Source organism: Sardina pilchardus, chromosome 20 (assembly GCF_963854185.1).
Source record: "Sardina pilchardus chromosome 20, fSarPil1.1, whole genome shotgun sequence".
Lineage (NCBI taxonomy): Eukaryota > Metazoa > Chordata > Actinopteri > Clupeiformes > Clupeidae > Sardina > Sardina pilchardus.
The window spans coordinates 26,967,735-26,984,410 of NC_085013.1; the positions used below are offsets into that span (position 1 = coordinate 26,967,735).

The window sequence follows — 16,676 nt, forward strand, 5'->3', positions numbered from 1 at the left end:
ACAAACCTATTAATAAATCCCACTTGTTCCTTTACAAAAAGGCTGCATTCTTTCCCATTTAATTCAAGTGTGCAGTTGTTCAGGAGTTCCTTGAGATCATGCAAGAATGCAGTTTTCGACATTCATAATGCATCAGGCTAACACTGTAGGCCTAGGCTACTGTATGCAGTATTTGCTCCATAACTTACCGCAGTCAAGCCGTGCTACAGCCACGTTTACGGTGTGAGAGGCTCCCCAAGCCAACCAAATGACGCTTTCACGTGGAAGTTGAACTTATGCCAGTAGAGAAAATGTTTTCCCCATTATACATGAACGCACCAATAATCAATTGTGTCAACAACAGGGTAGGCTGCATTATGCAAGTAATAAATAGAAGTCGAGAGAAAGAATGTGCAGTGTGTCAAAACCAGTGCTTTGCTACGTCTGAGAATGAAATAAAAACCAGTAGCCTAGCAAAAGTGGATTTTTAAAAGTCAAATCCAATTCGACTTTATGTGCGTCATTACCATTTAGGTAGGCTATCCTACTCAGTCCCAACAACATTAGCCTGTAGACAACAGTTGCAATGACACTTGCGAAGGGAACAGTTCCAGGCTCATGCATGAGCAATGCATGAGCACAGACATGCGTTTACATTCGTCTCAAACGTGACATACAGGTATAAGCAAACTGTTTTGTGGTTAAAGTACAACCACGACTCATAAGCACGCCTCGTTGGTATAATAACTGATAAACTACACCTCCCAGAATACAGTGGGACTTTACAAGTAGCTTATTGGTCACAATCTGGGCTACTCCTACTCTGACGAAGGTCTTGCGACAAGTGGTGTGCGTTTGGAACGGAATTGACCATCAAGTTGAGATGGTGTACATAATCCTAGCACTTTGGATTTTTGGTTGAGAGACGTTTGTATCATGGCTTTGAGCAGCAGGGAGTTCTGTCTTAGTTTAGGTAAACATGCAAAGACACTGGGATTTTATAAGCGGGCTTCTGAGCTGGCGACTCAAAGCAATATCCCAATGGTTCAGCGGCGGTGGTTTTCAAGTGCTACTCAAGAAGAAAACAAACTGTCACCAAGTGACCCAGCATGCTCAAGTGCGATGTCACCGAAAACTAACTCTGCACAGGTAGGTCCAAAAACAAATAAACTATTCTGTTGATCTGCTAATAACTTTGGTATGTTGTTAAACAGCAGTTTTTTTGAGCTCCGTCGCTTTTTCTATCAGTGTAGGCTAGTGAAGTTTTACGCGCAGACCAGTAATGTAGGCCTACTGTACTTCTTTTTCATGACCTACATGGTCTTCTTATCTTGCCATGGTTATGCTCCAGAGAGGGAATCTGTTAGAATGTGTCAGTTGGGTAGCCTAGAAATCTAGACGCACCCTAGCGTATTGCTTTGCAACATAGTTGTAAGGTTGGCTGTATGCACAGACACATATGCTGTATGCAGGCTATGCACACATGGGTTTAGGCCCAAGTTTTTTAAGCAGAAAAAGTTTTTTGAATGATAAATGTCACGCCACGTCAAATCAGCCAGGAAAATGGTTACATTTTCTGTGGGCTACAGTGGTATGGGGGTAGGTAGTGGGAATATAAGCATGGAAGTGGAATTCCACTTTATTTTAAAAGCTGGGTGTATGGTCAATTAGTGTTTTACAGGGGTGTCAGACTCATATTATGCAGTGGGCCGTAATTGTTGGAATGAGACCTCGAAGGGTCGTCATGGTCATTCTCATTCTCATGGTCATTCTTCTCATTTTTCTGCATGGGTTAGAGTGAAGTAACATGGGGATAGTTTGATTGTGCTCTACTACTACACCCACTGAGCAAACAAGCCAATTTTTCATGTACTGCTGTCATATATTGCTCTTTCTTTTTTGAAATACCCAACCTGATGTGAGTCTTTCTCTTGTACAGCATCGTGGGGAGTATATGGCTAAGGCAACATACATGTAGTGTTGCTGTTGATGCAGCCAGGGATGGGCAGTAGTTATGATACATGCATTTAAAATGTGTATTCTAATGCAAAATAATATTTTCTCACGCCAACCCACTTACTGTACTCAACCACTTGGTTATTTGCTCACCCACACTTATAAGTCGAGGGCTGAGAACCAAAGGGGCGTACAGTAAGTGACATTTCACCAACTTTACAGGGGAGCCAAAGCAAATCTAACTGCTTCTATATGTTCACAGTTAAAGACCTTTTGGTTTTTGTTCAATAACTTTATATTTATAAATATTTTATTGTCAGCTAGAAAGAGCTCAGTAAGAGCTTTCAGGTGATATATATAACTCAATTTTGACCAAAATGTCACTTACGCCCCTTTGGTTCTCAGCCCTCGAAGTTTGCCTGTTTTTGGTAGAATTTTGGAACAACTGACTGTGATGTGTATGTGTCCTCCAAAGCTGATGACACACAAGGCATCTCTCTCAATGTTGTTGGCCAATGTTCCTGAGTATTGTTGTTCTCGCACAATCCCTTTGATTTTTGGCAACTGAGTTTTCTTGAAATCATCTGTCAGGAAATTATCATCAAATTATCAGGACATGATCATCCAATGGGCTCTGTGCACTAGTTTGCTTCAAGCAAAGATCCTTTAACCCGCTTTAACCCTCTCTGCTTCAAGTTGGCAAACTAGTTTCCAGTTAGATCACTGTCAACAAGCACCTGAAGAGGAGTGATTCAATTCTACCAGATCTTTTGGCATGTCTCGACAGAGAAAAGCTGTTCCTCTCAAACACTGTTCACTTAATCAACAGAGTCAGTGTACTGATGAAGGAATAGATTAAATAGACACATACTGTATGGAAGGGTTTGGGAAGTGATTTCATGCTCTATTTTCAAAATACAAAAATGTTGTATTTTGTTTTGATACACTTAAAATAAGATTATTTGATATTTTATTAAAAAACATACATTTTGATATATTTTTGCCCATCCCTGGGTGCAGCTAAGTACAGTTTTCCTTTTCTGAATCTCCCTCCGTGAGAATAGTGGTGGTGCTAAATTTAACAAATGTATTATATCATAGAGATGTTGCTTATTGCACATAGTTAATGACAACTGGATGTCAATATGATACGCTGAAAAGAATCCATTCCTACCCAAAATATTGACTGTATGAGTATGACTGTATGGAACCAGTTAGTGGGTTGGATCTGTCCCCCAGTCTGTAGCTTTGACACCCCTGTACAAAGTATTGTGCTCCATTCATCAAGTACACATACTGATATTTACAATAAATATAAGCATATATAAACATATAGAAATATGTACAACACTATTTTTTCTGTGGTGTACTTTGTACAGTAAAGGCCACACACTGAGCTACTTCCATATAGATTTTCATGTTCCTACCAGCTACCCTATACCATTTTAGTTCTTTGCGCAACTTCCCCTTGTTTTATCCTTGATCTTCCTTCCCATTATATCTGAAAGAAAAAAGTAATGATTGAAATGGGTGCAATAAACAAGTTTATAATACTCCCAGCACATTTTTCCCAAATCTGTGGTTATATAGTAACATCAGTGAGCATGCTGAACAAACTTCATTCATTAATAATGATTCAGTCATACTGAGATGTTTTTCTGCAAAGTTTGGGCTGGCAACGAATGCTACTTTTCGAGATATTAATGCTTCCCAGATAATGTGTTTTTTGGTCTGTTAAACTGAATGTGTCCCTACTTTCTTTAAAGAGAGATGTGTCAGTACAGGGTGAAAATCACCTGATCACTTTTCTAACTGATTTTTCCACATAGGTCCCTGGGGGCATTAGACGAGTGTTAAAGGCTGAGGTCTTGCCTTTCTCAGCATTCTTGACGGACTCCTTTGGTCGGAGGCACAATTACCTGCGCATCTCACTGACTGAGAGGTGTAATCTTCGCTGTGAGTTTCTTGTGTGCCCTACTGATCAGTATGTTAAAATGAGCTAGTTAAGATTAAATGCTCTCATTGTATTTAATTGTTCAAACGAAATTCAAATAACTGGACTAAAGGCACAAACACCTTAGTCTAATCTCAGCTCGGTGCTAAATCCTCCTGAGCATCAATATAAATAATGAAAATATTAATAAGGGAAAGCACAAAGACTTCATAAAACATTCACTTTATTCATAAAAAGTTTCTATCAAGTTTCTATCAATCACTTCATGATGTTTATATCAAGTGAAATTCAAAAGCTGATTAAAGCTTGTAATAGATAAAGAAATATATGTAGGCAAACTTCAGAAGTCTATTGCATGCACATTGTAAAAAAACTGTAACTGGCATTTTTCTCAGTTTCACTGTTCATGCAGATATTGTTCTTTGCCTTAGTACGGCAGAGTAGCCCACAGAATGTGGAATGTACTGTGCAGTTGGTGGAAATACCCCATAAGATATAGACAATTGCAAGCTATGATTATCACGATCAACACCTGAACCAACCTGAATGTAGTCAATTGCTACATTCCGTTGCAGCTACAACAAGAGAGCTCTTCGCATTCATCATATTCGATCACAATAGAGATAGCAACAGTTGTAAATTTTGTTTATTCCCATCATGGATGATATCTATTCACTATTCACTCTTTATTGCTTTCTGCAGGCCAGTACTGTATGCCAGAGGAAGGGATTAAGCTGACGCCTCGTTCCCAGCTACTGAGTACTGAAGAAGTACTGACCCTGGCCAGACTCTTCGTTCAGGAGGGCGTGGACAAGATCCGCCTGACAGGGGGCGAGCCTCTTATCAGACCGGATGTGGTGCATATTATCGGTGAGAAATAGGCTGTGGCAGGCTGGGTGGGTGTCATGTCAGATTGATAACAAAAATGGTGCCTCATGGCACTTGAACAGCTTCTGAACCTTTGGAAATGTTCATCATGGCTGAACGTTGTCCACCTGTTAAATGTTGGGGACTGAAGCTCTCTAGACACATCCTTGTCAGTGCCTTGTCCTTTTCTGGTACTAATGTCATCCCCCAACATCCTGAAATTATTATTTCGACCCAAGCATTTCCTTTGGAATATTTTCATAAGTATTGCGTAGTTTTGGATAAAAGTGGTGGGGTAGTGGATAAAGAGTTGGGCTAGCATGTGGTGACCTAAAAAGTTGTCAGTTCAATTCACCTTTGGCTAAGTCCCGCCTATCGAACGCGGATGAGCCAATGGCAGTGCAGTAGCTCCGCACATGAAGATAGAGTCCGACAGTTTCACGTTATGGCTTCATAGAAATGCGTTGGGAGCCATGATTTTTTTCCGGTTTTATAGGATTATATAGTGATGTAAATCGAAAAAGGATGGGCAAACGAAATGTGTGGGATTAACGCAACACCGATACACAGAATGATGGCTTTCAATCTTGATTATACTTTTTTGTAATTATATTAAATTAGATTAAAGTCTCTCCTCCCAACTATCCCCTATTTTAAGCAAAGGGTTACTCCGTTATGCTATTGAGCTCTGGGGGACAATGGCCCGTGTAACATAATTGACATGTATAAATATGATATTTGGATAAAAAGTGTCTGCTGAATGAATCGATGTAAATGCAAATTAAAACATCCTTCAACTGGACTGACAATCTTTTGAAAAGATAGAGAAGGTCTTGTCAGTAAACAGTTGGAAGCACAGTTTGCCAACTGACTCATTGCTGCACCTCAGTTGTCACTCAAACATCTGTCACTCTCCATGTACCTTGCATCTGTATGGTAGTATTTATTGTTAATCTTTCTAAGGCCTTCCTTTGCACCATGGCTTGAATGTCCTGTAAGTCATTTAGGATAATAGTGTTAGCTAAATGAATGACTAAGTCCAAGTGGGAAATGTTTTGACTGTGCTTATTGCAGATTTACCATGCAGTATGGTCAAGCTGTGTCTGACCATTGCTAATCACTGGACATGTCTTTTGAGTACCACATGATGCCATCGGTCGACCATAATTAGACATGGCATAAAGGCCAATTTGAACGGTGCATTTTTAGCAGTAGTCCACATAGGAGAATTCTGTGTCATGTCCGTCATTCATAGAGGCCCCTGATCTTTTTTTGATGCTTTATTATGCTTTTTTTCTTATTATTATTATTTTAAGGTGAAATGCGGAAATTGGAAGGTTTGAAAACCATAGCCATAACGACTAATGGTGTGAATTTGAGTCGCCTCCTCCCCGGGTTAAAGGACGCTGGGGTGGATCTACTCAACATAAGCCTAGACTCTTTGGTGCCAGCCAAATTTGAGTTCATCGCCAGGCGAAAAGGTAAAGGCTTACGCACCTATTCACCTGTTCACATTGGGCATCCTGTTGTCAGCTATTAGTGCTGCAAAAAAATCGTATTGAACTCAATATGTTAATACTCATGAAGTTAACAAAAATTAAGGTTTTCAATTGTCATTGTGAGTTCTTTTCAGATAATCTGTGACATGTTTAAAAAAAAAAAACGTTTGTGTCTGATGTTTCCTGCCATTTGCTTCAGCACCAGCCCACAATGTGCACGCTATAGGCAGCTAGAATCGTTTTTATGCTTGATTCAGTCACAGACAAGCGTGGCTGGTGTGTGAGAAATAGAATAACATGGTTGAGGAAGATGTAGGAGAGCGAGAATGGCATGTGATCTGTCTGTGCTGTTCTGTGTAAAAAAAACTTTACAGAAGTTCATAATGTCATAGTTCAGAGGGTCATTAGATAGCTTGGCATTGCAAAGTGTGTGTGTGTGTGTGTGTGTGTATGTTACTGAATATTCTGGATAAGACTGCAGTCTGCCCATATGTACTTGCTTTAGCATATGATTTAAAATCTGCATAATTCTGCTCTCCAGGGTTTCATAAAGTCATGGAGGGCATCAACAAAGCCATTGATATGGGATACAACATAGTCAAGGTAATGTTGAATCCAACATATTGAGACTGAATAACTTTGTCTTAATTTGTCATGGTCTTTGAACGGTTTATTTGGCTTTTGTTCATTTTTTAATCATGTGCTGTTCGTGTGTGCTGTTTCCTGTTGCAGGTGAACTGTGTGGTGATGCGTGGGCTGAATGAAGACGAGCTTCTTGACTTTGTAGCTCTGACAGAAAAAAAGCCCTTGGAAGTTAGGTTCATTGAGTACATGCCCTTTGATGGTGAGTACGAGGTATGATGATTACATTACATTGAATTACAATTGGCTGACACTTTTTAACCCCAAAATGACTCCCACCGGGAAATAATCTAGGTAGTGCGATAAGGACGAGTTAGCAGTGAGTGTTACTTCCATACAATCAAGTGTCATTTCTAGTCAGGTAGTAAGTGCTAGAATTTGGAAGTCTAGTCTTGTGACATTGAGCCGAAGGCATCACCAAAGTTTTAAAAACGGCAACTGCATCTCTGCCAACCCTTTTCTGCTGCCAGAATTTAATGCTAAATAATAGCATAAAGCTAAGATCAAAACAAGAGATGAAGCCTAGAACTGCAGTTATCCTCTTTGCAAGTTTTGTCAGATGCTGACTTGATATTGATTATGATTTCTTTTTTGTAATGGTTCTGAGGTTGCAAGCTTGCCAGACCAAAACTTCTTCTCAAGTCTTTAAATTGCCTTGATTTCTGGTAATAGGCTTTCTAATCCTTTCCCAGGAAACAGGTGGAATTTTAAGAAGATGGTGAGCTATCAAGAGATGTTGGATCACATCAAGCAGGAATGGCCAAACCTGGAGCTTCTTCGTGGTGCAGAGTCCGACACTGCCAAGGTCAGTCAACTGCCACACATTATTGTGGCTTGTAAATGCTTGCGGAATATTGAAACACTTTGTCTTAAGACTTTTTTTTCCCACAGCCACAATAGAATGCCGTTTGAAAACAGATGTATGAAGGCAGAATTCTGTCATGAATATGAAGCACAGAGTATTGCAGTCATTTTTGCCCTATAGGATAAAGTATGTAAAGTAAGATAAAACTATTCTTCGAAAGCCATTATTTTCAGTGGCTTGCGCAGCGCAAGAACACATTGCTGTTACACCGAGAAAAGGCGAGCACATGCTGCCGCTTGCCACTCAACTAGCCCTTGTGCACGCCACGGTCAAAGTTTAACCATGTTGAACTTTGACCATACCACATGATAGCGACTACTATTTTGGGGCAAGCACAGGGCATACCGCTTCCAACAGTATATTATAGCCTCAAGAGTTGGTGTGCCCAGATTTTGTCTTTAACCTAAAAGGTTGAAAACCTGGAAACCTTACCTTGGATAACTAACTAGCTAATGTTGCGCCTCAAGGTTATGTTTCCCCTCACAAATTGAATACTTTTATATACTGAATGAGAGCAGTGTTTACTCGAACCCAATAACTGCATGCCTACAGCAGTGGTCAGCCTGGGTATTGCAGTCTGAAGACCGGGCCCCAGACAGGTAAAAATCCTGTGACGCTTATACTGTGGACCGTAGAGGGTAGACCTCACTAACATTTGAGAATAATAAAAAAGTAACCATGAAATTAATTCAGGCATTTAACGCTTCATGGAGGTGTATTCAGGCTTGCACAGGCAAAGTGGAGAGGATAGGCCTAAAACAGTCCGAAATTAACAAACCTTTCCACGAAAGCTTCCTGACACTGCTCTGGCAGTAATGCCTAGCCTAGCTTCGGTTTCAAACAGAACAGAGGGATGGTAATATGGAAGCCATCCAGATCATTTGAATGGATTGACCAGAATTTCAATTAGGCACCAAATCTGATGCAAATCGTTTTGCCCCAAGTTAATTTGAAGCAGCCAAAGGAAGAATTGTGAATGGTGAGTCATCAGGTTATGCCTATCTTGAGTGGATGAATTTTATGCAAGTTAAAAGAAAAAAACATATTAATGCCAAATTCACTGCCCCCTGTGTATTAGCTGAGGACATTTTGCAAGATCAATGTATAAGCCGCAGCTGATAGTTGGGAAATTACGGTATGTTTTCTGTTGGATGTCTTCAGTTGTGTTTCTTCCTTTACAGATTTACAAAGTCCCAGGCTTCCAAGGCCAGATTGGTTTCATTACTTCCATGTCAGACCACTTCTGTGGCTCCTGCAACCGCCTACGTATCACAGCAGATGGCAACCTTAAGGTACAGATTCACAGATAGCCATGCTTTAACACTCATTTAAGATGTAGTCATATGATTTTTTGTTGTTGTTTTGTCAGTGCCTTTCACAATCAGAAGCTACAGTAGGTGTGGGTTGAGGGTTGTACTGGGTAGTTTAGCTGAGCTGGCTGCCAATCTGCATTCTATGGTATGCTTGCACAAAAACCTTATGCCATCATCTTTGATGGTTTCACATCCTTCTGTGAGTCAAATGCATGTGATGCTGTAGATGAGGCCAGGCAAGATGCAAGAGGGTGACTCATTTCTGTGTATGTGTGGAAAAAGTAGTTCCTCTGTCAGTTGTACACTGAACTGCATCAGGTCACATAAAATGCCACAAGATGTACTGTATGAGTATGAATAAAAGTGAACTCAATGAGTTACAAGGAAACATGTTTTACAAGTTGGCATGAGAAACTGTCCTAGGTTATTGCTAGATCAATTCCATCAAGTGCAGGTGTACTTCAAAACATTTGCCTTTTGCCGGTACAACAGCAAGCTGTACCGCTGGTTTGTGAGACAAAGATTGATCTTATTATGATCAATATGATATATATGCAAGGCAAATAATGTTGTTTAAAATTACTCCTCTGCCTTTACAGCCACCGATAACATTTTTATTTTCAACATTAGTGAATTATGTGACATAGAGATTTAGTCTGGCAGAGTATTGGAATGCACTGTGAACAGTGCACAGTGCACAGTGCTTGGCTAGGGACACAATTTCTCTCCAACACTTCCACAGTTATGTGTTATTATTATGCCTTATGTCTATAATGTCTTATTATGTCTACGTCCCAGTTATGTCCCTTTGCATTTAAAAGGTGATTTAAAAATCATCCCTCCATTCATAAAAATCCACAGGCTACAGTAGTAGATAGTTCAGATCTTCAAATCATTGTGAATCCTTATGATTGTCACTGTGTACTAAAAGGCTAACAGGAGCTGTAAACTCCACCCGTGTGTGTTGTGTTGTGTGCAGGTGTGTCTGTTTGGGAACTCGGAGGTGTCTCTGAGAGACGTGCTCCGCTCTGGAGCCAGCGATGCCGAGCTGCTGCACATCATCTCTGCCGCTGTGGGCCGCAAGAAGAAGCAACACGCAGGTACTTTTTCTGTCCTCAATCTCTAATGCTCCTAGTTCATGCTCAGATGCGATTTGTGGCTCGCTGCATTGTATTACGGATTTCCCATGATGCAGTAGTATAGTCAGTCAGTGCCAAGTAATCCTTTTCGAGACTCATTTCTATTGTCAATGTCCCCGATTCTACAATTAGCAAACCATTTACCAGCTCTAATGGCTGAGAATCTGCCCTTATTGGAGACCAACAATAATAATAGACTGGATTTGTCTTCACAAATATGTCCACTCAGTTCACCCATTTGTTTAATATGGATCATACTGATGAATTACAGTGTTGAGAAACATATGTATCATGTAACTATTTATATTTTTCTTATCAAAGTTATAACAAGTTATAAAGTTGCCTTTGTTACACACCTGCATTAGCTTTCACAATATCAACTCCATTCAATACTTCATAGGTCCACCCTAATCAGTGCTTTCAAGCAATAACCTATAGGCCTAGGCTACTTTTTTCTAATTCACAAATGGAATACTGAAAAACCATTAAAACAACATGAACCAGACCAGTGTGATAGCCTACTTGTAGGCCTAACAATAGACTGGGCTGAAGGCCCTAGAACCTTAAAACAACATCAAAGAGTTTTTTGTACCTTAATATAATGTTTCCAAAATTATTTCAGCAGTTCATCAACTCATAACAGGGTGAACAGCACTTCTGCATTCACTTTGCGGCCCTCTATCGACTATAACCGCACTATAACTGTAGCGTACCTGTGGTTTGATGAAATGAGATCTCAGAAACCACAAATTTGACTTGCTTTGATGTCGCAATACATCATACTGTCATAAAATCATGCAACATGCTCTACCTTGTCTGTGGACATCGTTATTTGGTGGATAAACAAATAGCGTGCGTGCAAAAGAGGAAAAGTGCTTTAGTGTTGAACCTTTGTGCTAAAGGCCCAGACGAAGAAAACTGTGAAATAGGCTCTAGCCTACTTGTTACATTGATTTAATTAACAGTATTAACAACTGGCCATGCAAGAACAGAGATTCAAGGTCAAAAGTCAGAACAAGAGAGTATGTGACTGTAAGTGTTATTTCTATTGGTATTTTGGGTCCTGAAATGGCATATCAAGCATCTGCCATGGCTATATGACAAATGACAAAATACAGAAATTTGATGGATCAGTAGGATCTCTGTTTATTTTGATATGTAGTTTGCCATAGGGTAGGTGCGAAAACGTGAGATATTTCACAAAGAAGAATGGGTAAGACGCAGAACTGAATGTGACATTCATATTTGTATGTAACTGCAATTTTCAACGCTAATTATCTCGCGAACCGTTCATCATAGAAACGAGCGGATAGCGCCATTGGAAAGGTCAGGTTCTGCAGTTTCATATGATATGCCTGTTATTTCTGAGCGAAACATTGCGCAGCAATATGACCGAGAAGAAAGGGTGCGGCCGCGGCCGCATGGTGGGTCTCTCGAAGAAGGCAGAGAGGGTCGGCCGGCGGCCCAATGGTAATCTTCTCGCGGCCCGGTACCGGTAGATAGGGCACTGTCGTGGCTCGTGGGTAATGTAGTCTTTCATCGGTCTTGTGATATTATCTATTATCTCGGGCCACTGTCGCTGCATCGGATCAGTTTCAGTAGTCTAAGTACCGGAACGCAGAAAAAAGTGTCGGAACCCAAAATACGAAAATACAAAAGTTCCGGAACTGCGTTCCGCTGCGTTCTGGCCCACTTCAAGCACTGACCCTAATGCAATGTTTATGGATAATAAATGGTTATGTCAAGTTTAAACAACACTAAAGAGTTTTTTGTACGTTAATATAATGTTTTCAGCAGAATCATTTCAGCGGTTCATCAACTCGTAACAGGCTGAACGGCACCGCACTATGTAACTTTACCAGATCGGATAGCGTTCCTGTAGTTCGATGAAATGAGACCTTAGGAAAAGTGCTTTAGTGTTGCTTTAATGTCATGCTTTCTTTCTTGATAGATTTTCCCAACAGTTTTTAACAGCCTAGATCTGATTGAAATGAATGGTCGTTTGCCTGTACTTGTCACATGTAACAGTTGGTGGCAGTAATGCACCAAGTTGGAATGCCAACCGAAGGTACTGTAACAGGACGAAGCCTCTGTAGACTGCCGTTAAGCCAAAGAATATAGTTAGTCTCCCTGATCAGTGCCAGCCCACTGTACCTGGTTTGTAGATGTTATGCCAACAATTATATTCCTCAACAATGAACAGAGGAACAGGAAAGGGATTTCCTGGAGATAAAAAAAAAAGCATTCCACCAATCATTTTACTATGGGGAGTAAAATACCCATAAACTCATGCACACTATTGTGTGAGACGTCATGTTTTTTTTTTTTTTTGCGTCTCAGCATCCCAAAGGATGGCAAATGTGGGACTTGCAGCAATGGGTTGCATCTTGCAGTTGCACACATGCTTTCTACAAAGGCGCTAGGTGCTTGAGATCAAGTGAAGTTTTGGTGTTTCCCTGGGACTCCACAACCAGTGTTCCCTTGATTGATGTGAAGCTGTTATCATTCAAGATTGGCTTGCTGATAGACTTGGCCTCAATTAAGGGTGTGGGAGAACTAACTACCCTGTCTGTCAACCCTGCTTGTGACCAGTTTGTAGCTAGCAGGAGATTCTAAAATGGTGTTGTCCCCCAACCCCTTTTACCAGTCTAAATGTGCTGACGGTTGACCGCAAGCCGGAGGGTCATTCTACCTACAATGATCCTGCCTGTTCAGCAAGAGGATGCTTGATTTCTCAATTCTTGGCCAGTCTGACCTCTGTGTGTCTGTGTTGAACACATGCATGCTCTGAGGACAATGGCACAGTTGTTTGTGTGTTCTAGGGCCTGTGGGGGGAAAAGTCTTCCTCTGAAAGGGTTCCTGTTGTGTTGTGTTGTGTTGTGTTGTCGCCCCAAAGCAACGAGACAACACAAACCGGTTTCTTTCCTTAATGATATTAGTTTACTGAAATTCTAACAAAAATCAAAGCAGCCACCATTCTATTTGACATTTTGTCACTGGCAGAAAATTATAGCCAACGGCACCGTGATATCTGTTGACAGTGCTATTTTTTTTTTATCAAGCAACATTTGTCGCCTGGACTCTTCCTACCAGCAAATATGATTACCCAGAGAGGCTGCCTTTGACATTGCATCAGCACAATTATTTACATCTTCATGACCTGTTGACCCCTGTTGTGTACACTATACAATCCATACATTCTCAACAACTGCATCAATCTTTCTATTATCTTCTTTTCTCTCCCTCAGGCATGTTCAATATCTCTAAGATGAAGAACAGACCCATGATCCTCATCGGTGGGTGACATTGCTTTAGGTACTGCCTCCTCCATGATATTGCTTCTGATCATGTACACTACTGTTCAAAAGTTTGAAGTCACACAAGGAAACTCATATTTTTTTCCATGGAATAAGGTAGAAAATGAATAGGAAATGTCAAAGTTTAGAGATAATTTTTTTTGCTTGAAATAAGACATGTGTGCTTGATACTTTGTTTTCAGTCCATATTCAATCATAACAAAAGCTACAGTACTGCAACTTGACTGTTCCTTACCTACAGAGCTCTTGCCCAAAAGCTTTGGATCAGTATGTGCAGGGTGTTTTTTTTTTTTACTTTTGTCTTCCATCAAGTTAGATTTTTATTTTTAGAACCTCTGCCTTTCCTGAATATGTTCATATAGTTCTAAGACTGGTGTTTTATGGGTAAAGCTAAGGTACATCAGCTAATTAGTGAGGTCACCTGTTTGAAGTGCATTGATAGAACCAGTACATGGTAGGACTTTTCACAAGCTGGACTTTTCCAAAGCTTGACTTTTCCACCTCTGTCTTAGAGCAGTGTTGTAGTACCAGCACCACCATGAATTATTACCACGATGGGGATTTTTGTTTGACTGTTACTAGTGTCAGTATCAGAACTGAGACCCCACTCTCCTCCTCAGGTGGATTACCCAGAGTGCTGTTGCTGGAGCCAAGGGAAACAATCGACTCTGTTCTAGATCACCCTCATTTATCAGAGTCCAGCGTCCTCTCACCGACCCCAACAGGACTATCCCTCACAGACACTCAAGATGCAGGTCGCCCTCTGGGGGCAGGCACTAAAGCACCAGAAACGCATAGATTAGTTTTGGCCAATGGAAATGCTGAGGTCACTCAGAAGAGAGCCTTTGTTGAGGCCAGTAGTTGCTCAAGAGACGGGGAAGTGACCATAGGTCCTCTCAGGTTTTCTATGTCCAGAACTCCATTGTTAGGGGGAGCCTCTGATTTTGCTTCCGAAACGCACACAAATGAAAAAACAAACACGCACAAACTTCTTCTTGGCCGTGACGGCCACGCTGCTCTAAAGACTACTGCTTTTTTACGCCAAATTTCCGCATGTCTCCCGGTAGCGCCCTCCCATGCTCAGGGCCGTTTTATCAAGCAGCCACCACCACTACTGCAAAGAATCCATCAGACTCATAGCCAAGCTAAGGATGACGCTCAACAGACGAAGACTGTTAAAGATGCCAATCAACAGACGAAGAGCCCCCCGACATCCGACGTGTTGACTCACACCGACGCGCGGGGTCAAGCCTCCATGGTGGACGTGAGCGAGAAAGGCACGACGCGACGCTCGGCGACGGCCAGTGCCAACGTGGTGCTGGGGCGCCGAGCTTTCGGCTTGGTGCGAGACAACCAGCTGGCCAAGGGCGACGCGTTGAGCGTGGCACGACTGGCGGGCATCATGGCCGCCAAGCAGACGGCGTCACTCATTCCGCTGTGCCACCCTCTGCCGCTTGACCACGTCGCCGTCTCCGTCGAGCTACGGGAGGATGGGCAAACGGCCGTCGTCACGGCTACCTGCCGCACCAGAGGCCAGACCGGTGTGGAGATGGAGGCGCTGACGGCTGTTACCGTGGCAGCACTGGCCCTTTATGACATGTGCAAGGCTGTCAGTCGTGACATCATCATCACCGATGTCAAACTGCTTGCCAAGACAGGGGGTCAGAGAGGAGACTACCAGCGACACCAGACTTGAGTTCCTGCCCCTTCGCATCGTCCTGCTTTAGAGATCACTGCCTTCCGTTTGTCCCAAGTGCACATAAAAAAAAAAACAATAGACCCAATATATTGCAGGAAAGGTTAGTAATGTATCATGAGCATCAGATTTAGCGTTTTCTTGTCAAGTGAGTATAGGTTTGATTGGCTTTCATAGAGACCAATGCCCTGCCCTCCCGTATGTTTTCCATAATTAGTACAAGTTATACTAGACAGACAACTGAGCACAATTTTTACAGAGTGTCTGTTTTCATTGTCATAGTCATCATAGTTGATCATTATTGGATTCATTAAATCAACACTACAGCCTCCCTGATATTATGCAAGATGATTTGTTTGTACGTAATTATTGATCATTATAATTGTAATATCAAATCATATGACAAATAACAAAATAAATTATGTTATACTGTATCTTTATTTTGTACCTTTTGACATTACAACCCACAGCAGTGTTAAAATGTGAGTTACTTGACTGGGAAGTCTTATATTAGTGACATGAAATGATAACTGGGTTTAAAATGCTCTCTTGGTCTTATGAATTGGAATCATTTTTTTTTTTTTTTGCAAATGTGAATATATGATGGATTTGAAGCCACTGTATTGACAGTGCAGTAGAAGTTGGTGGGAAAGTATTAAAGTCAACTGACTGTAAAATCTATTTGAGTGGAGTCATTTGAATTTTCTTTATTAGGTCACTTAAAATAGTGGAAATAAAACCTGGAGTGAAGCTTCAGTAGCCTACTATTTACTGACTACACCACAAGGTGGCGCCATTTGCTCATCTAAGATAGACTAGACACTCCGGAAATTATTTTAAACTCCTATTATCGAGACATCATATTTAATTGATCCACAGAAATCAAAGTTGTGATTTAAAACAAATGGGGCCCGAAGGTCCAAATTAGTATATCTTCAAATTAAACTCAAGCTCCTACGTAACTCCAAATCAAAACTTAACAGTTAAATAATTCAATCACAGCCAATGAATCATTATTATATTATGTTATACAGTTGGGTTCAATTTCTGGCTTCCACCATTGTGCCCTACAGGTACAATGGCCCTTGTGATATACTGTAACTGACATGTACAGTAAGTCACTTTGAATACAATAAATGTATTACAATAAATGTAAGTAAACAGACTGCATCAGTGATGCATTGGCTATTTTGCAAGTTTTGTCACATTGCGTGGTACAGCTATTGCATGCAGAAACAGCTTGGAACAGTTGATGAGTAGAGAGAGCAAGGTGTATGACCGTGGTTCTCAAACTGTGGTATGGGTACCACTGGTGGTACGCGAACTCTCTGTTGTGGTACTCCCAAGATGTTTTATTTCATGAAGACAAAATAATCACTTCAAATAATATAAAAAAATATATTTAATGAAAAATCATTACATTTAAACTAGGTTTGATCTATTTTGAGG

The 16,676-nt window shown here is 41.0% G+C and overlaps 1 protein-coding gene across 2 annotated transcripts; it reads left to right on the forward strand.

Moving 5' to 3' along the window:
- Positions 1-822: 822 nt before the first annotated feature.
- mocs1 (molybdenum cofactor synthesis 1) lies at positions 823-15,908 on the forward strand. Of its 2 annotated transcripts, none has more exons than XM_062522736.1 (11): positions 823-1,128; positions 3,765-3,891; positions 4,592-4,759; positions 6,073-6,237; positions 6,797-6,858; positions 6,988-7,099; positions 7,590-7,702; positions 8,944-9,054; positions 10,055-10,175; positions 13,463-13,510; positions 14,152-15,908. In XM_062522736.1, exons 1-11 carry the CDS (start codon positions 916-918, stop codon positions 15,225-15,227), a joined length of 2,316 nt encoding a protein of 771 aa, XP_062378720.1. In that variant the 5' UTR covers positions 823-915; the 3' UTR covers positions 15,228-15,908. The 2 variants fall into 2 exon arrangements, with proteins under 2 accessions (XP_062378720.1, XP_062378721.1); XM_062522737.1 differs by having other exon boundaries at positions 13,463-13,529; positions 14,152-14,288.
- Positions 15,909-16,676: the final 768 nt, after the last annotated feature.

Coding starts and splice junctions, on each gene's coding strand:
- mocs1 (XM_062522736.1), top strand. CDS start 916: ATGGCTTTGAGCAGCAGGGAGTTCTGTCTTAGTTTAGGTAAACATGCA. Junction 7,703..8,943: donor CAGAGTCCGACACTGCCAAG/GTCAGTCAACTG, acceptor CTTCCTTTACAG/ATTTACAAAGTCCCAGGCTT. Junction 13,511..14,151: donor CAGACCCATGATCCTCATCG/GTGGGTGACATT, acceptor TCTCCTCCTCAG/GTGGATTACCCAGAGTGCTG.